Here is a 19,938-nt window from a genome sequence, read left to right on the forward strand (position 1 = left end):
CTCTTTTGAGTTCCCTCTTTTGGGGCTTTCTTTGACCAGTGGTTTGCACAGGATGCTGAAGAACTGAGAGCAAAGTTCCGATTTGGGGGACTTCCCAGCTCCTCTTTGGAGCCCCCTTTCCTTCCTGTTTCTCTTTCTTCATTTCCCAGATCTTTAGCTTTTTTCTTCCCAAGGATCCCAATGTAAGCAGAAGAGATCGTCATCCCATGGGAATACATCCCACCTTCTCTGGGAGCCTAGAAAGACAGATGAGTGGGTTGTTTAATCTGAAGGCAATGCCACACCCAGATAGACACTGGACAGTCATGCAGGGAAGCGGAGCTCATCTTTGGGCTTGGGTGATATGTCTTTGAAGAGATAACATGAAACATTTCTTTCAGCAACAAATGCCAGTAATAGGGAGTCCCCAGGCAGTAAAATGGCCCTTTTATGAGATAGGGAACTGCTCATGGGAGACTAAAAACTGACTAATAGGATGTTCTAATGACAATAGAAATGAGGATTAATAGGGGGAAACCTATTGTATTGCATCTACACCCACAACAGATAATGTATAAAAGGTCTGAGGAGGAAGTCCAAATTTCACACTTGGGTAGCTTGACCTTGGCATCCAGTAGAAGTACCACTTTCTAGGATCATGACTTCTAGCAGCTGTGGAAACAACTCTTCTAAGGGTTCTCTTAAGAGCTGTCTGAAGCCTTCTGGCCGAAGGGCTGTTTCTATAGCTGGTCATTCTGGGACCTCTGTGCCCCAAAGCTACCCTTCCCTTAGCACTAGATCCAGTACTCGCCTGGCAAATAGCTATCAATCCAGTGACAGTCTACTCCAGACTTTTGGGTCATCTTCAGACCAACCAAGTCTCCGAACCTTGCCCAGATGCCACTCAATGAGTTCTCTTCCAGGGGTACAAAACATTCCTGCCAATGTTGGCACCTGTAGCTGGCTTGGTGACGTTGCTCTCAATGGCAGCGAGAAGGAGACCATGCAGTTTTTGAATGATCGTCTGGCCAACTACCTGGAGAAGGTGAGGCGACTGGAGCGGGAGAAGGAAGAGCTGGAGGGCAAAATCCAGGAATGGAGCCAGTGTCACGTCCCCGCCATGTGCTCCAACTATACCTCTTATTTCAAGACCATTGATGAGCTTCAACGCAAGGTAAGGAGAGACTTTTGAGCTCCAGAATCAAGTGGGAGAAAAAACAGATGGGGCAGAGATCCTCTGGGCTGGCGGGGGAAGGAGAAAGCAGTGTTCTCTCTGACTCTCAAGTAATGGCTCTTTACCTTTTTTTGGTGTCATAGACTCAAAACTCCTTGGGCTGGTGAAGCCTATGGACTCCTCAGAATCATATTTTTAAATTCATAGAATAAAATATAGAGGATTACAAAGGAAACCAACTATACAAGGTGTCCCCAAAGTCTGAGGACAGTCTTGACCTTTGCACTAAGGAAGACTTTTGAGACATCTTGTATTGACAAGATGACAGTTACATATATATGTATATATGTGTATATATGTATATACACACATGTATGATTGTTGTTGTTCAGTTGTTTGACTCTTTGTATCTGTCTGACTCTTTGTGACCCCATTTGGAGTTTTCTTGGCACTGATACTGGAGTGTTTTGCCATTTCCTTCTCCAGCTCATTTTACAGATAAGGGAATTGAGGCAAACAGGGTTAAACCATTTGTTCAGGGTCACACAGCTAGTAAGTGTTTGAGGCCAGATTTGAATTCACAAATATGGATCTTCCTGACTCTAGGCCCAGCACTCTAGCCACTGTGACACCTAGATACCCTATGTATGTGTATACATACATGTATGTATATCGCATATGTATATATATGTATATGTAGATATATGTGTATATACACTTACACATATACACATGTATATACATATGTATTTATACAGGCATATGTGTATATATATATATACAATATACATATGCAATACGTATGCATATATTTTTGCACATTATGTATACACATATACATAGACACACATATGTATATTTATATCTTCCCAAAGTTCATGATCTCCAGATTAAGAATCCATGCTCTAGAGTGATAACCATGCTTGGATGCAATTCAAAATTCAACTCCATCAGACAAGCTTTTTGCTGTTCCTTTCTTAACTTCCAATTACAGGATCAATGTTACAACTATAAGAGACCTTCGAGATCATCTAGTCAAACACCGTGCCCTTCCCCCCAATGTAGTCATTGCCTTTTCCAGTCAACAGTGTGCCTTTTTAATGAGAGGAAATCACTCTGATACATTCATTTATTTTGTTATAATTGGAATCTCATATAATTTAAGGCCACCATATCCATTCATTCAGCAGATGCTTTCTGGGCACTTGCTATATGCAAGCCATTTTGGAGAATACAAAAATAAATGGGACATGTTCCTTCTATCCTGAAATTTTCCTCACCCATGCTATCTGGATCTATGCTTTTCCCCATCATGGCAGTACAGTTGTAGTGTAGTTATTTGTGTACATGTTGTGTTTCGTCCTCTCATCTGCATTAGAACACAAATTCCTGTGGGGTTAAGAACTGGGTAACTTTTTATCTTTACATCCCCAGTGGCTAGAGTGGTGCTTGGCACAGAGTAGGTATAGAGAGATGGTGCAGTGGATAGAGCACTGGGCTTGGAAACAGGAAGACTCATCCTCCTGAGTTCAAATCCAGCCTCAGATACTTATTAGCTGTGTGATACTGGGCAAGTTACTTAACCCTGTTTGCCTCAGTTTCCTCATTTTAAAAAATGAGTTGGAGAAGGAAATGGCAAACCACTCCAGTATCTTTGCCAAGAAAACCCCAAATAGGGTCATGAAGAATTGGATATGATTGAAATGACTGAACAACAAAGCTGTGTGATCTTGGATGTCACCTCTGTCTGTCTCAGTTTTCGCATCTATAAAATGGGGATAATAATAGCACCTACTTCCCAGGGTTGTTGTGAAGATGACATGAGAAAATATTTGTAAAAACAGTTTGCAAACCTTAAAGTATTTTATAAATGGTAGCTATTATTATATTATGATCCCTCTCCTTCTCTCTCAGCATTGCTTAACACAGATGTAGGGAAAATCTTTGGGTCTGATTCATGACTAATAGTAGAAAAGCAAGGAATTTTAAAATAATGGGACTAATTGTGCAAGAGGTTTTCCTCTATTTATAGCATGAATTTGGATACCTCATTATGGGGATTGAGATGAATTCCCCCAAAAGCTTTATCTTCATGTATGAAACCTCTCATTTCTAGCTCCTGTGCTCAAAGTCAGAGAACTCCAGGTTGGCTGTGCAGGTCGACAATGCTAAACTGGCCGCAGATGACTTCAAGACTAAGTAAGTCTGCCTGGAGCAAGGCTGAGAATGAATGGCTAGTGGTCGACATTCCTTGAGATAATGCAGTGTGGTTGAAAGAATACCAGACTTGGGATCAGAAGATGTTGGTTCAAGCCCGTGCCTTTTCACTTATTAGCCATGTAAATGTGGGAGTCATTTGATCTCTCCAAGCCTCAGTTTCCTCATATGTAAAATGGAAATAATAACACTGGCACTACATGTATAGGAAGGTGCTTTGTAAAGTCCTATTCAATGTGAATTATTATTCCCTCTGAATTTTTTTTTTTTTGGTGTCAGGAAAACTGTATAAAAGGAAAGAAGGGAAGAAGGAAGGAAGGAAAGGAGAGGGATGGAGGGAGGAAGAGAGGAAGGGAAGAAAGAAGGAACATAATTTCAAAAACTCATGCACGTAATATCCTCTAAGCATGTATTTTTTCTTATCAGCAAGTGAAAAATTATACTACAGAACTTTTCTTGAGTAGGGCTTTTTAAAGGATTTGTTGTTGAGTCAGCCATTTGTGTTTGACTTTTCTAGATCCCAGTGGACCAACTGTCCTCGGAGTTTATCTTTTCCAAAGATATTGGGTGGTTTGGATCCTTCTCCAGTGGATCCTTGTCTCATGCAGTCAGAGGTTAAGTGACTTACCCAGGGTCACACAGTTGTAAGTGTCTGAGGCTGAATTTCAAACTCAGGTCTTCCTGCCTCTAGGCCTAGTACTCTATCCACTGAGTTATCAATGGACCCACTTAAAAGATAACAACTGATCAATTAAAAGGATCACAAATTTAGAGCTAGAACAGAACATAGAGCCCATCAGAACTGAACCTCTCATTTTATAGGAAGGAAAGGAGACAAACTTTTTTTTTTAAGGCAATTAGGGTTAAGTGACTTTTCCAGGGTCACACAGCTAGTGTCAAGTGTTTGGTCTGAGGCCAGATTTGAACTCAGGTCCTCCTGACGTCAGGGCCGGTGCTCTATCCACTGCACCACCTAGCTGCCCTTGTGACAAATGTTTTTTAAGCACCTATTATGCACCAGGCACTGTGCTAAGTGCTTTACAAATATCATTTCATTTGATCCTCATAATTACCCTGGGAAGTAGGTGCTACTGTTATCTCATTTTACAGTTGAGGAAACTGAGGCTAAGTGACTTGCTTAGTGTCAAACAGCTAGTAAATGTCTTAAGGTAGGATTTGAACCCTGAATCTTAATCTAGTGCTGTACCTACTACAACATGATGCCTCTTTAGAGATTGCAGGAATCATTAAATTCAACCCCTTATGGAAGCAAGAAATTCTCTCTATGACATTCCCTAGCCATCATCAAGAAGATACCCCAGTGATGGGAAACTCATGAACTACTTCTCAAGGCATCCTGTTATATTTTTGGATAGTTTGGTTTTTCTTATAACAAATTGAAATCTGTCTCTCTGAAATTGTCCCCAGTTACTTCTGATTCTGGCCTCTGAAGTCAAGCAGAATAAGTTGTGTCCCATTTTCTCCTTATAGCTATTTGTATACTTAAACACAGGTCAGCCAGGTGATAGATAGAGCACTGGACTTGGAATCAGGAAGACATCTTCCTGAGTTCAAATCTGAGCTCAGATAGTGATTAGCTGTGTGACTCTGGGCAAGTCACTTAACCCTGTTTGCCTCAGTTTTCTCACCTGTAAAATGAGCTGGAGAAGGAAATGGCAAACCACTCCAGTATCTTTGCCAAGAAAACCCCAAATGGGGTCACAGAGAGTTGGAGATGACTGAAAGATAACAGACAACAACAGTAATACTTAAAGATTGCTCTCATGTCTATCTTATTTCTTCTCTTCTCTAGTCTAAACTTTCCCAGTTCTTTCAGCCGATCCTGAATCTGGTTAATCAAGTCAGTCAGTTAAAAAGTATTTATTAAGTACTTACTATGTGCCAGGCACTGTGCTAAGCTCTGAGGCTACAAAGAAAGGCAAAGGACAATCCCCGCTCTCAAAGAGCTCACATTCTAATGCGAGAGACAACCAATAAGTAACTGGAAACCTATAAGATACATGCATAGAAGATGGAAGACAATACAATCTGAGATGATAAGGCAGATGGTGTGTGTGTGTGGGGGGAGGGTTGGGAATGACCTCCTGGAGGAGGTGAGATTTGGGCTTAGTCTTGGAAGGATCCAAGGAAAGTAGGAGGTGGAGGGGATGGCATGGACTATTCAAAACATGGGGAAGATCCAAGTGCAAAGGCATTGATCTTGGAGATAGGATGTTGTATGCATAGAGTAGTAAATATAATAAACCAATGTAGCTGGATCATAGAGTACATAGAAAGGAATTATGTATAAGAAGACTGGAAAGGTAGGAAGGAGTCAGGTTATGAAGAGCTTTAAGTGCCAAATAGGAGTTTATTACTGATCCTGGTGGTAATAGAAGCCACTGCAGTTTATAGAGTAGGGAGGGTGGGGTCATTGTAAGTTCCTTGGTAGTAAGGGCCATACCTCATCCTTCTTGGTATTTCCCATCTGGTCCCTACTGGACCACAGTAGGATCTCAATAAAAATTTGTTGATTATTTTTAAATTTTTTTTTCAATTTTTAAAACATTTTTATTTAAAGTTTTGAGTTCCAAGATTATTTTTTAAATAGAGAAAACTTTCCCCCACACAAATTATAAGAGGTAGAGAATAAACCAAGCAGTTATTGGGAATGAATGGTAACTGTTTCTGGATTCTGATCCATCTTTATACATGTAGGTACAAGAGTGAGCTGTACCTTCGACAGCTGGTTGAGACTGACATAAACAGCCTTCACAGAAACTTGGATGACCTGAGCCTAGCTAAGTGTGAGCTGGAATCCCGGGTGGGGTCCCTGAAAGAGGAGATGCTGTATTTAAAGAAGAACCATGAGCAGGTATGAGGGATTCAGGAATGATACAAATTGAGAATGCATTAGACAGCTAAAGTCTAATTCAGCCTAGCCCAGCTCAGTATAGCCCAATCCAGTCCAATCTGGCCTGATTCAATTCAGTCCAGTCTAGTCCAATACAATCCAGTCCAATAAACAAACATTAATGAACTACTCACTAAGTATGAAACTCGATGCTAGGGGCTGAGGATATAAAGAAAAGATGAAAAAAGTCTCTGTCCTAAAGGCATTTACAATCTACTGGAGTGATGCAACATGTAAATAGAGAAGTACCTACATGATCATTTGAGGAGGTGGGACTGCCTACTAAAAGAGAAAGCTTCCTATAGGAAGTGACACATGAGCTGAACCTTGAAAGAGGGTAGGGACATTAAGAAGGGGAGGTGAGGAGGGAGATTCCAGGTTGGGGGGGCAGGGAGAATGGGCAGCCTGTACAACGGTTTGGAATCATGCAATGGAAGGCAGGACTTCTAGGAAGGGCAAGCTCTGCTTATCTGCTATGGATTCAGGGACTGATCTCTACAAGGGATTCTTCCCCTCTCCCCCCCCCCCCCCAGCTTCCCCTCCCCAAGTACTCGCACTTGTACTTCTTAGGTGTAAATTGTATTAACTAAGCATCCAATAGTGCATGATCCCTGCCCAAAGGAGCCGTGCAGACGTTTGTGGGAAGGGGGAAAGGATAGGTTATGATTCAAGAAAGACACACACATACATATACATGGCAAATAGAATTCCATTACTATAAACTTAGAACTGGAGAAAACTTAACTACCAACTCCAACTTCTACATCTTATAGAGGAAGAAACCAATCTTATCTAGGGAAGAGAAATAACCTGTCCAATGTACCACAGCTGGTGAAAGGCAGAGCCGGGATTTGAATCCAGATCCTCTGATTCCAGATCAGGTGCTCTTTCACTGTAGCGTCTCCTATGTTAGGGCTAGAAGGCACCCTTGAAAACATCTAGGCTGACCCTCACCTTTTATACTCTCTGAGGTCCAGAGAGTGAAAGTGATTGTCCGAGGTCACACAACTACTAATTAGTGGCCAAGATGGTACTCTGATCTCTTGACTTCAAGTTCAATGGTCTGTGAAGAATAGGGAAATAAATGAATGGTGCGGTATTTACATCATGCAGAGAGGAGAGTGATGTAGGAGAAAGGCTAGCCTTCTTTATGTGTTTGGGGAGTAAGTTCTAGTTTACCTGATAGGGAAATCAGCTGCTTCCTCATGAAACAGAGACTCTGTAAATGTTGGATGAATCAGTGTCTGACCCTTCTGCCTCTCCAGGAAGTCCATAACCTGCAATGCCAGCTGGGAGACAAGCTCTGCATTGAGCTGGACACGGCCCCACTGGGGGACCTCAACCGGGTGCTGGGTGAGATGAGGTGCCAGTATGAGGCCATGGTGGAGACCAACCAGAATGATGTGGAACAGTGGTTCATCGCTCAGGTACTGGCAGTCCAGGGTCCAGGAGGCAGCTGTCAGCTTCCTGCAGGTGCTCCTACCTAACTCTACTTTCTGTGTTTCAGAGTGAAGGCATCAGTTTGCAGGTGATGTCCTGTTCAGAGGAGCTACAGTGCTGCCAATCCGAGATCCTGGAGCTGAAGCGCTCAGTGAATGCTCTGGAGGTTGAGCTGCAGGCTCAGCACAAAATGGTAGGTCAACCTTTAGCACTGGTTTGTTTTAATTTCTTAGAAACGTATAAAGATGGTAGAAGGAAGCTCTCTGAAAGAAAAACCTTTGGCTGTCTGGATGGATCAGTGGTAAAATTGTCTAAAACACACATCTTTTCTCCCTTCCTCCCTCAGGGTTGTTTTGATTTGCCTTTCTTTTTTATGCAAATTAGTGATTTGGAACATTCTTTCACGTGGTTGTTAATAGTTTATAATTCTTTTGAGAACTGTTTGTTTATATCTATTGATATAAAGTATTGATAAGTATCTATTGGGAAATGGCTTTTGGTATTATCTATCTCTTTTTCTTATCTCTAGCTCTGTTTCATCATTAATTATTACTATATTTTGGATATCAAACCCTTAGGAGAGAAATTTAATACAAAGATTTTTAAAAATTTAATACAAAGATTTTTTCCCACTAGACTGCTTTCCTTCTTATTCTAGGTGCATTCATTTTGTTTGCACAGGTTTTCCTTTTCATGTAATCAGTTATCTATGTTATCTTTTGTGATTGTCTCTAGCCTTTGTTAGGTTAAGAAAAACATTTTCTACTTAATCCTGTGAGAAGTGTATGACCTACTTTCCTTCTATTTTTTTAATAGTATGATCCCAAATATGTGGTCACATATCCATTTAGAATGTATTGTGTAATATGGTATAAGATATTGGCATAAGAGGGACAGCTAGGTGGTACAGTGGATAGAGTATTGGGCCCAGAGTCAGGAAGACTTATCTTCCTGAGTTCAAATCTGGACCCTGGGCAAATTGCCCGACCCTGTTTGCCTGAGTTTTCCTCATCTGTAAAATGAGCTGGAGAAGGAAATGGCAAACCACTCCAGTATCTTTGCTAAGAAAACCCAAATGGGATCACAAAGAATCAGACGCAGCTGAAAAATGACTGAAAATGGCATAAGACTAATTTCTGCCAGGTTATTTTCCAGTTCCCCCAGGAGTTTCTGTCAAGGAAGGAACGCTTTCCTAAGAATTTATGTTTTCCACTTTATCAAACACTGGATTATTGATTCTAATTATTCCATTGTTTCTGATTCTCCCTTATCTAGTCTGTTTCATTGATTTTCCTTTTTATTTTTTAATCAATATCAGATGGTTTTGACAACTGCTGCACTACAATATAGTTTGAAGTCTGGAAATGTTATTCCTTTTTTGTTCTTACCTGTTTTCATGATTTCCCTTGATATTCTAGGTCTTTCGTTTTATCAAATGAATTTTCTTATTATTTTATCAAGTTCTATAAAGCATCTCTTTGATAGTCTGATGGATAAACTTGTTAAAATTATAAATTAATTTGGCACTATTGTAATTTTTATCATATTGGTGCCACACGCTTTCTTCCATTTCTTTTCCCTTGTCACCACAGAAGGATTACTTGGAATCCTCATTGGACCAGCCAGCCAGAGACTTTTTTAGACTACCTGCTTATTTTTTATTTTGTCCTAATTTCTTATTTGTCAAGGCAGTGTAGCTTAATGGATGGAATGCTGGACTTACCTTTGACACTTAGTAGTTGTGTGACTCTGGACAAATCATTTAATATCTATGGACCTCAAGCAAATTCCTAGGACTTATCTCTTCAGTTATAGATGGGCTATGATCTGTGTTGGTGGAAGGCATTCTCTTTCTGAGAGTCCCCCATGTTGGTGAAATCATAGATCCTTCACGTATTTGCTTCTCGTTTCAGAAAGATTGTTTGGAAAATTCATTGACTGAATCTGAGACTCGCTACAGCGCCGAGCTGGCCCAGATGCAGTACCTGATCAGCAATGTAGAGGAGCAGTTGGCTGACATCAGGGCTGACCTGGAGAGGCAGAACCACGAGTACCGGGTGCTCCTGGATGTTAAAGCCCGGCTGGTGTGTGAGATCTCCACCTACCGAAATCTGCTGGAGAGGGAGGACAGCAAGTAAGGACTTTTCCTTGGTGATTTCTGGCAAAGCCCTAGATGTACACTTGAGTAGATCTTGATGGTTCCTGCTTCACGGCAGGGAGTTCCTCTGAGATCTTCATCAGACTGAGAGGTGGGAAAGACCTTAGCTTAAAAAGGCCAGGGTCCCCCACTTCATCTGGGGCCATCACTAGTCGTCCTGACCTATGTCATATTACTGGACTTTGATGACTCTGCAGGAGAGAGCGGGGCCAACGATTCTGCACAGTTCTGTTTCACTTAAATCCGATTCACTTGCAAGTCACAACAATGCCCTCCTGATGTCATTGGTCCTCTTCCAGGACAAAGAATGAGCAATACCAATCATCGCAAGATGATTAGATCAGAGCTGAATGAAAGACCTCAGAGGCCACCAGGTTCAGCCCTCTCATTTTACAAATAAGGGAAATGAGGCCCAGGGAGGTTGAGCGACAAAGCCACGTAGATAGTAAAGTGCCACAGGTGGGAATTGAACCAATGTCTTCTGACTACAGAATAAATGCTCATCTGTTGTACCACAGCATCCTCTAGGAATTGATCAGGTCACAGGTGTCGTGTGAGTTCAGGGAAATGGTGTTCAGTCATTTCAGTCATGTCCTACTCTTCATGAGCTCATTTGGGGAAGATATGGGTTCAAGTCCTGCCTGTGACACATACTGGATGAACGACCCTAGACGAGTCACTTAACTCTTTCATTTTCCTCAACTGTAAAATGTGGATAATAATAGCACCCGCCTCCCAGGGAGATTATGAGGATCAAGGAAGATAATATTGATAAAGCACTTAGTATGGTACCTGGCACACAGAAGACACTTAATAAATGCTTATTTCATTTATTCTTGAAATCTCAGCTCCAATCTTGCTTCTTAAATGTCTATTCTGTTCGAAGTACAGCAACCCTTGTCTTTACCTTCCTATGTACCTCAATTCCTCCCCTTTTTGAAATGGAGGGGGATAATTTATTCCTGCCTTTATCCGAGGAGAAGACTTTCTCAGAAGGCAATGTGGTACACACCAGGGCAATTTATCCTCGTCATTCTTTTCTTGAGAAGGGTATATTGAGAGTAGAAGGTGTGAATTGAGCTCCTAGACACTGACTGGAATCTTAGGGTCATAGATTTAAAATTGGAGGGGACCAGTGAAATCACAGATCTAATACCTAGCCTTATCTTCCTTTACACTGCATACAAGTTTCATCCCTTGGATGATTCTTGGTTTCTCCTTTAAGCATTTGGGATTTCTATGCCAACAGTTAAAAAATTTCCTTTATCTCCCACAGGCTTCCATGCAACCCATGTGCAACTTCTTCATGCCACACTCCAAGAGCTCCTTCTTTGAGCTCCTCTCCCTCTAGTCTCCCAAAGAACCGAGGAGCTGGAATGGCCAGCAATAGAGCCTTCCCATGAGGGCAGTTCTGATATTCCTGCCATCTCGGAAGAGGAAGAGCAAGAGGAGGAAAGAGAAAGATTCCTTCTGGGGGTGCCATGTTAGGGCATACCCTACCAGTGTGTGTGTTCTTTTCAAATGCTCCTCCATGAATCTGTGCTCCCTCTATGTTACTCAACTCCTAAGTCAGCCTATGTTTTGGCTTTTGAGGAGTTTTCTTTATGATGCTACCTTTTATCTTTCCTACTTCGGAGGTGAGACATCTCTCCCGCCTTTGACTAATAAACAACTGCTGTTGCGTATACATTGTGAGTGGTACTGATGTCTATTTATTTCAGTGCGCTGGCCTGTGCCTGGATCATCAAAAGCTCTTTCAGAGCATGTTGGTAGTTACTATGATTAGAGCAGAATTCTTAGGCCAATCCAGTCTAATCCAATCCAGCAAGTATTAATTAAGTGGTTATTATAAACAGCGTGAGAGGAATCATGGCATGGAGGATAAAGAAGACTGGGCTTCTGGTCAGGAGGACCTGAGTTCAGGTCTTGCCTTTGACATATACTAGTTGACATATACTTCAAGCCACTTAATCTCTCCATGCCCCAGGAAAATCTGCAAGATTTACACATGAGTTACCTACCTGGAGGAATTTTTGCACCAGGAGTCCCCTATCCTGATGGAATTACAGTTTTTTTTTTTTGCCCAAGTAAACAATAAAATAAACAATAAATAGCTCAGAGTAGGTACTAGGCTGGGTATTGGGAATAAAGAGATAAAACAAATACCAGTCTCTGCCCTTAAAAGATTACTGGGAAGATGTGACATGTAAACTAATAATAAGTATATACATGATCATTTTAGAAGGGAGAGAATGCTAACAATTAGGGGAATGAAGAAGGTTTCCCAGGAACTGAGGGGAAGAGGCGCAGGTGAAGAGGGCAGGAGTGTCTTCCAAGTGTGGACAGAGCCTTGACCAATTCTGTTAAGCACTGGCAGGCCTAATTAATTGTTTTCTATTCAATTTAATAAACATTTATTAAGTGCCTACAAGAAGGATGGCGAAACATCTTGATTAAGACTTAATCAAGAGAACACAGCCACATCTACACATGCACACAATGTGGTTTTGCAGTTCCCAAGGGTTCCCTGTAGCCCTCATTGATGGAGACAATCCTTATGGAGAAGGGGCCTTACATCCCTGCCACGAACACCAAATGTCAATTGCCTGCCATCAATGGGGCAAGCAAGACAGTCTGGCTGAAAGAGTAAGGCATCCTGAGAAGGAGATTGAGGGTGACTTGTACCAGATGAGTCAGACCATGCCACCACCTTGATCATTCCCTTTCTTCTGATCTAGGTGAAAACAGGCAAGGGCTTGCTCCCCCAAGGACTGTATTACTTTTCTATTTGTATCTCTAGCACTTAGCACAATATCGTGTGCATAGAACATATTTCATAAATGTTTTCATCAATTGACTAATTAATTAGTTAATTTATTCCAAGCCTTAATGGTACTTGGGCAGGATACAAAATATGTTAGGTAACACATTTATTAAGCACTTTCTATATGCAATAGGAAAAGAACCTGAAGAGATACCAAATTGACATGATACAAGGCTCTAGCTATACCTTTCTTACTCTGTGCAACTATGGCAGGGTTACTAGTGTATTGGATTGGGGTTAGTCTTTTTTTTTTTTTTTGCTTAGGCAGTTGGGGTTAAGTGACTTGCCCAGGGTCACATAGGGGGTTAGTCTTAAGAGCAAAGGCTCAGCATCAGCACCATGGAACTACTTTCTGGTGCATAAATAGGCAACTAGGTGGCTCAATGCATAGAGCAACAGGTCTAGAGTCAGGAAGACCTAAGTTCAGAGCTAGCCTCAGACACTTACCAGCCAGGTCACCTTGGGCAAGTCCTTTGACTTCTATCTGCCTCAGTTTCCTCATCTCTAAAATGGAGATAATAATAACATCTACCATCCAGGGTTGTTGTGAAGATCAAATGAAATAACATTTGTAAAAGGCTTTGCAAACCTTAAAGTGCTCTATGTGAGGGACTGTCTGATGTTGGCTACTGCCAAGTGGAAGTTGTGGCAAGATGGGGTAGGAACTGGGTATTAGGAAGTAACAGGAGCTCACGCTCCCAAAGCAGGAGCTGTGCTAGGCAGAGTTGTGGTGAACTGGGATGAGCTGGATCACGCTCCTGAGGCAGTGGGCAGTGCTATGTGGATAAGCTGGGGAAGGAACAGAATACAAGGAAGTAGCCGGAGCACATGCTCCTGAGGCAGGGGGCTGTGCCACGTGGGAGTGGGACAGCAGAGGACCAGTTCCCTTTGCTTAGTCCCCTCCCTAAGTGCAACGTCAACCCCAGACACCTCCTTCCTGTGTCCTTCCTGACTTCCTGGGTCACGTACCTTCCCTTTGTGTAGCACTGACCCCAGACGCCTCCTCCCGGTATCTGGGCCTGACTTCCTAGGTCACGTACTCTCTCTGTCTATGCACTAATCCCAGACGCCTCCTTCCTGTATCCGGTCCTAGCCTCCTGCGTCACTTCCTCTCCCTTGGTGCGCTAAACTCAGACATCCCCTTCCGGTATCTGACCCTACAATCATTGACTAGTAGGCGGGCTGAGGAGGAGGGGCTAAGTAGGTACTTAAGGAACGGGGTCGTGGTCGGAGCATGCGCTCTCTTTGCTCCTGCTCTGTTGCTCTGGCCTTCCTGCTTGGCCTTGCTGTGATGGCCTCTGAATAAAGCTCGGGTGTTGGCACCTCCTGGTTGGCTCGTCTCTGTGTGCTTATCTGGGTAGGCCCTGAAGACTGGTAAGTATGACTCTGGCAGCCTGCTCCTTATAGGAGGAGAGTGCACGGTGCGGCCGGCACAGCTCTATAAATGTAAGTGATGATGATGATGATGATGATGATGATGATTTGCAGACAAATATGTTTGTACTTCATTCTCTCTGCACTAATGGTCCAGCAGGGCTGCTTTCTTGCTGTACTAATATCCCAGTGTCCAAGCCACCATTTTATCTCTGGATATTCAACTACAACTGTTTGAGACAGCTTTGTGTGAAACCGATGGTGTTATTTTCTCAGAGTAGAGAAAGTTCCCTTCTTATCTGTCTCTGTACAATCTGGGGGGAGAAAAAGCTACACTAATAGGGATGCAGCAACCTCCCTTTCCTCTACAATTTTATTCTCCTTTGGAAAATTCTATCTATCTAATCATACTGCATCTTTCTTTTAATATCTCATATTTATGATTTCCTATGGCCCAATAACATTCACATATCACAGTTTGTTCAGCCATTCCCAAATTGATGGGTACTCACTTTCCCTAGATTTTTGCTACTATAAAAAGTACAGTAAATGAATATTTTGGTTTATATGGGACATTTTGATTTGCTTTTGTCTTCCTTGGGGTATATAACTAGATGTAGGACTCCCTGAGTCAAAGAGTATGAGTAGTTTAGTAATTTTTCCCTCATAATTTCAAATTCTTTTACAGGATGATTGGACCAATTTGCAGCTCTATCAACAATGTATTAGTGCTCTTGAATTCCCAAAGCACCTCCATTATTTGGAAAGATTTATTCAAATACTCTGGGTGTGTTCTTGAAATCTCTTTGGGAGAGTGTGGCAGCAATGCACTTCTCTAGGATTACCAGATAGATGGGAGAGAAAGATTGATATTCTCCCTCTATACTGACAAAGTTTGGAATATAACCCTCTGATGTGGAGGATGAACCATTAATCCCAAAGAAATGAGAATCATGGAGTCTCAGAGACTGTAGGGACCTCACAGCCTATTGGTGGTATGTATTGCAAGCCTGCTTTACATCCTGTACATCGAGGGCTGCCCGAAATCCTTTGGCAGGCTGCCAGTGGTGTGTGGGCCATATTTTGTGTAGGCCTGGTCTGGTCCAATGTGGTCCTGATAAAGAATCCCTTGGCAATAAGCCACCAAGTAGTGATGAAATAACTAATTAGCTACTTATTTTTTGGTTTTCATTCTCCAAGGATTTCCATGCTTTTCCTTATTTATAGAACCAGGGTAAGGCCTCAGGGGTTGGGCAAGTTTGCAAATGAGTCAGAGACAGGTTGTGAGGCAGTACTATGTAGTGGAGAAAGCACTGCACTTGGAATCAGGAAAGACCTGGGTTCAGATCCTTACTCTGAAGCTTACTAGTGTTTTTAATGGCTGACAAGTCATTAATGTTGATTTACAGTTTCCTTATCTGTAAAATGGGTAAAACAGTATCTGTACTATTAACCTCACAGGACTGTTGTAAGGATTAAATAAATCATGTAATAAAAACATGATGTAAATGTCCACTATTGTTATTATTAAAATGAGGCTTAGTTTTCCGTATTTCTTCTTAACAATCTCTTAAGAAGTCAAGACTTATTTCTATGAAGGTTGAATAAGAAATTGTATACCTTCCCCATTTCCCAAAGACTCTAGGATCATAGGTTTAGACCTAGAAAGGACCTTAAGGATAATTGAATTCAATCTTTTCATTTTACAGATGAGGAGACTGAGGCTTAGAAAGATAAGAATCAGAGGCAGCATTTGAACCCAGGTTTTTAGACTTCCAGTCTAGCACTCTAATTGGTTTACTACCAAATGGTCAACTCTATTTGAGTTACAGAGAATCAAATCTCAAGAAGAAACCTCCAAGCACAAATAATGTTTTAAAAATTATTTATTTAATATTTTATTTGTTCTCCAATTACATGTAAAACCAATTTTAACATTTTTTTAAAATATGAGTTCCAAATTTTCTCTCTCCTTCCTTCCAACTCTACTCCCCTCTCATTGAGAAGGCAAGCAATTTGATGTAGGTTATGCATGTGAGCACAAGCAATGTGATAAAGGGGGCACCCTACTGGCCCAGTGGCCCAGGATTCCAGGCATTTATTAACAATTCCTGGAAGGCAATGAAGAAACCTCCAGATTTCACTGATTTCTAAGCCTAGTGGTTTGGAGGCTCAGTTGTTCCACCCAGTAAACAACAGTCAGTGAGTCCATAGAGTATCAACATCCACAGCTAGCTAGAGAAAACAAGTGGTTTTTTTTGGGGGGGGGGGGCTTAGAGCATTGAATGTTAAAAAAAACAAATAACAAACCTAGTTTTTCAATGGACATTCTGAGGAAATTTGTTTCAATTTTTATTAGCTGAGGAACAAAAGGGACAGAAACAGTCTGAGTAGCTAAGGTTGGTTGTCAACTCAGGTCATCCATCCTTATGATGGCTGAAACCATCAATTCCATTTAATTCAGTCCAGTTTAGTTCAATTTGATTGGACTGGGTTCAACTCAAGTTAAATCAAATCAAGTCATCAAGAAGCATTGATTAAGTGTCCATTCTGTTTCTGACACCTGGGCACTGATGATACAAAGACCAAAATGAAAACAGTCTTGTCCTTAAGGAACTTACATGCAAAGGGAGCAGCTTGGGCATAGACCTCCCAGTGATCCTGATTTGTTGTTATTCAGTCATTTCAGTCTTGTCAAACTCTTCATGACCCCATTTGGGGTTTTCTTGGCAAAGATATTGGAGTGGTTTGTCATTTCCTTCTCCAGCTCATTTTACAGATGAGGAAACTGAGGTAAACAGGATTAAGTGACTTGCCCAGGGTCATACACCTAGTGTCTGAGGCCAGATTTGAACTCAAGTCTTTCTGACTCCAAAATGGGCACTCTATCCATGAGGCCACCTGGCTTCCCTAGGACCCTGATATTCATCTTCATTTCCTCATGTTTCTGGGAACAAAGTCATGCTTGGTATTTTCAAGCATTTCTTGATAAGCCCTAGATTTCCTTTTCTTCATCTGGTTTCTGATGATCTGGATTAAAGAAAGAACTTGCCTCAGCACATAAAGGGTGTATATCCCGAAGGAGAAATACAAGAGAGGAAAAAGCAATGTTATAGTGGAACCAGTGGGTTTCCATATTACTTAAGGTTAAATTCCTATTTGACTTGAAAGGAAATAGCTTCTCTTTCCCACAAAACTGTTTAAGATGAACTCTAGGAATGACTAACTTTATTTCTCCTAAAGACATTCCTTCCATAATTCTCCCTAATTTCCTTGATTTATTGTCATTTTCTATTATCCCAGCTTTCTTATCTTCTAAAGAGAGGGGGGACTAGGTGACATCCAGGGTCCCTTCTATGAGCCTATCATTGAGCATTGGACATATAGATGAACTAGACTGGGGTGGGGAGCCTGCAGTCTTGAGACCACAAGTGGCCCTCAAGGTCCTCAAGTGTGGCTCTTTGACTGAATCCAAACCTCACAGAACAAATCCCCTTCATAAACGGATTTGTTTGGTAAAACTTGGATTCAGTTAAAAGGCTACACCCGAGGACCTAGAAGGCCACATATGGCCTCAAGACTGCAGGTTCCCCACCTCTGATCTAGGTCCTCACCTCCTTCCTGGAGATGTAGTTCCTACCTTCAGGAACTAATAAGAGATGCAGAGACTTGCATATATCCATCAGGATAAAGACAGGCTGTCTCCCTGTCTCCCACTGATGTTATTCTACAGCCTTCTGCCATTCCCCCTAGCTCATGCGCTGGTCCCAGAGCGATCCTTTTAAAGGGTTGATGTGGGGGAGTGGGCAAAGCAGAGCTCTTGGGTGTGGTCTGTTCTTGGCTCCTCCCTGCACATGTGGCTGCTATTCCATAGCCCATCACAACCCGACCCATTCCTTTGAGAAGAAAACTAATCAGCTGAGTGTCAACCCTTTACAAAGCATCCAGCAGCTGCTGTATTATTATGCAAAGCAGTCTTTGAGTTCAAACCTCATCAAATCCATAGATCCAGCGTCAGGTCAGCCACCATCAGAAGAGTCACCTACAGACATAAAGGGCAGCCATGTTTATAAGGTAAAATGTGCTGTTTGGTCAAAGATGGAAGGAAGCATGGTCTCTGGCCAGTGAAATGATTCTGGCCAGTCAATAAGGTACACAGAAGGATCCTATTTAGCAAATCAAAGGAAGCACTTTTAATTGTCCATTCCTGAGGTTTATAGAGAAACTCAGTGCAGGGCAGCATAGAGCAACAAAGGCATGTTTGAAGATGGAACAGATTCAGATTATATACAGAGACCTCTGAGGATGGTACTTCTGAAGTGAGTTACCATAAAGAATTACTCACAGCCAAATGACCCCATGGTTGGACACAGAGCCACTGTTGGCTAAGAATGGGCTTTTTAAGCAATCCAAATTTGGGCAGAACTCTTAATCCCTTAAGTGTAAGTATTCTTAACTTGGGGGAATCTGTGAACTTTTTAAAAAAATTGATAACTATATTTCAATACGGTTGGTTTCTTTTATAATCTCATGTGTTTTATTTTGTGTTTCTAAGCATTGTTCTGAGAAAGAGCCTAGAAATTTCTCCAGATGGCCAAATGGGTCTATGACACAAAGAAGGTATAGAAGGCCTGTTTAAATGCCTATTAATTCAGTCCTAACACTTTGCACTTCACAAAAACAAAAGTAAAATTGACTTGTGCTTGGCTCTTATGGACAGTGGCTCACTTGTTTCATCCTGAACATACTTTTATGCCTTTTGCAGTCACTTTGTCTAAGGCCAGGGATGGGGAACCTGTGGCCACACATGGCCTTCTGGGTCCTTGGGCACAGCCTTTTGAGTCCAAGTTTTACAGAACAAATCCTTTTATTAAAAGGATTTGTTCTGTGAAGTTTGGAGTCAGTCAAAGAACTACACTTGAGGACCTAGAGGGCCACATGTGGCCCTGAGGCCACAGGTTCCCCACCCCTGGAAACCCTGAGGTATCTACAAAGTTCTTCAAAACTTTGGGAAGGGAACTTCTATATCACCTTACCCCCAACAGCAGAGGACATCTCTGACCGATACTGGTGCTTTGTCCAAACCCTCCATTTTGGGCTGAGATTTTTTTTTGTTTGTTTTTATTTTAGGCAATTGGGGTTAAGTGACTTGCCCAGGGTCACACAGCTAGTAAGTGTCAAGTGTTTGGTCTGAGGCCAGATTTGAACTCAGGTCTTTCTGACTTCAGGTCCAGTGCTCTATCCACTGTGCCACCTAGCTGCCCCAAACCTTCCATTTTGGGCATAAGGTTTTCTTCTTACTTGCTCTGTGACAAAGGTTCTTTGTGTAATAGTGTCCTTATTTCCAAAACATTCAGATCTTTTCATAACCTGGGATACCCATAGAGTATGATACAATCAGATAGTTATTTAACTTAGATAAATACAGGATTTATTATGCACTTATGCTCTGTGCTAAGCAATACAAATACAAGCAAACAGAAAGCCAGTCCCTGCCCTTGGACAGTTTACATTTCTGGGGGGAGGGTGGAGACAAAGCATTAAAGGGAACTGAAAAGAAAGATGGAGTGGGACATTGGTTTCTGAAGTGGGGAAAGGTGGGAAAACCCTGCACTTCAATTTCTTGTTGATTTACTGAGCCATTATACTCTTTTCATTACTGATATCAACATCTGTTGATCTTAAAACTCTGAGGTCCTCTGTTATCTTCTTTCTATGTATCCCAAAGGGTTTTCTTATTAGTGAATGATGTTTGTGATGAATAGTTCCAGTGAACAAGCTTTCCAGAGGTGTCTTGAGCTTACCTTACCTTCATCAAGACTTTTCTTCCCCTTTCTTCCAGTTACTGTTATGGGAGA

General features: G+C 41.8%; 1 protein-coding gene across 1 annotated transcript; it reads left to right on the forward strand.

The window, feature by feature from the left end:
- The first annotated feature begins 602 nt into the window (after positions 1 to 602).
- On the forward strand, positions 603 to 11,553 carry LOC114049216 (keratin, type I cuticular Ha4-like). The gene is made up of 7 exons (XM_027870412.1): positions 603 to 1,153; positions 3,270 to 3,352; positions 6,089 to 6,245; positions 7,550 to 7,711; positions 7,792 to 7,917; positions 9,638 to 9,858; positions 11,159 to 11,553. Exons 1-7 carry the CDS (start codon positions 638 to 640, stop codon positions 11,283 to 11,285), a joined length of 1,392 nt encoding a protein of 463 aa, XP_027726213.1. The 5' UTR covers positions 603 to 637; the 3' UTR covers positions 11,286 to 11,553.
- Positions 11,554 to 19,938: the final 8,385 nt, after the last annotated feature.

This window comes from Vombatus ursinus, unplaced genomic scaffold (assembly GCF_900497805.2).
Source record: "Vombatus ursinus unplaced genomic scaffold, bare-nosed wombat genome assembly UNPS02014797.1, whole genome shotgun sequence".
In the NCBI taxonomy this organism is placed as follows: Eukaryota; Metazoa; Chordata; class Mammalia; order Diprotodontia; family Vombatidae; genus Vombatus; species Vombatus ursinus.

Bases quoted from the DNA above. Each gene is read 5' to 3' on its own strand.
- LOC114049216 (XM_027870412.1), top strand. From the start codon at position 638: ATGACTTCTAGCAGCTGTGGAAACAACTCTTCTAAGGGTTCTCTTAAG. The intron at 6,246-7,549 runs GTATGAGGGATT...CTGCCTCTCCAG, and splicing joins TAAAGAAGAACCATGAGCAG to GAAGTCCATAACCTGCAATG. The intron at 7,712-7,791 runs GTACTGGCAGTC...TCTGTGTTTCAG, and splicing joins AACAGTGGTTCATCGCTCAG to AGTGAAGGCATCAGTTTGCA.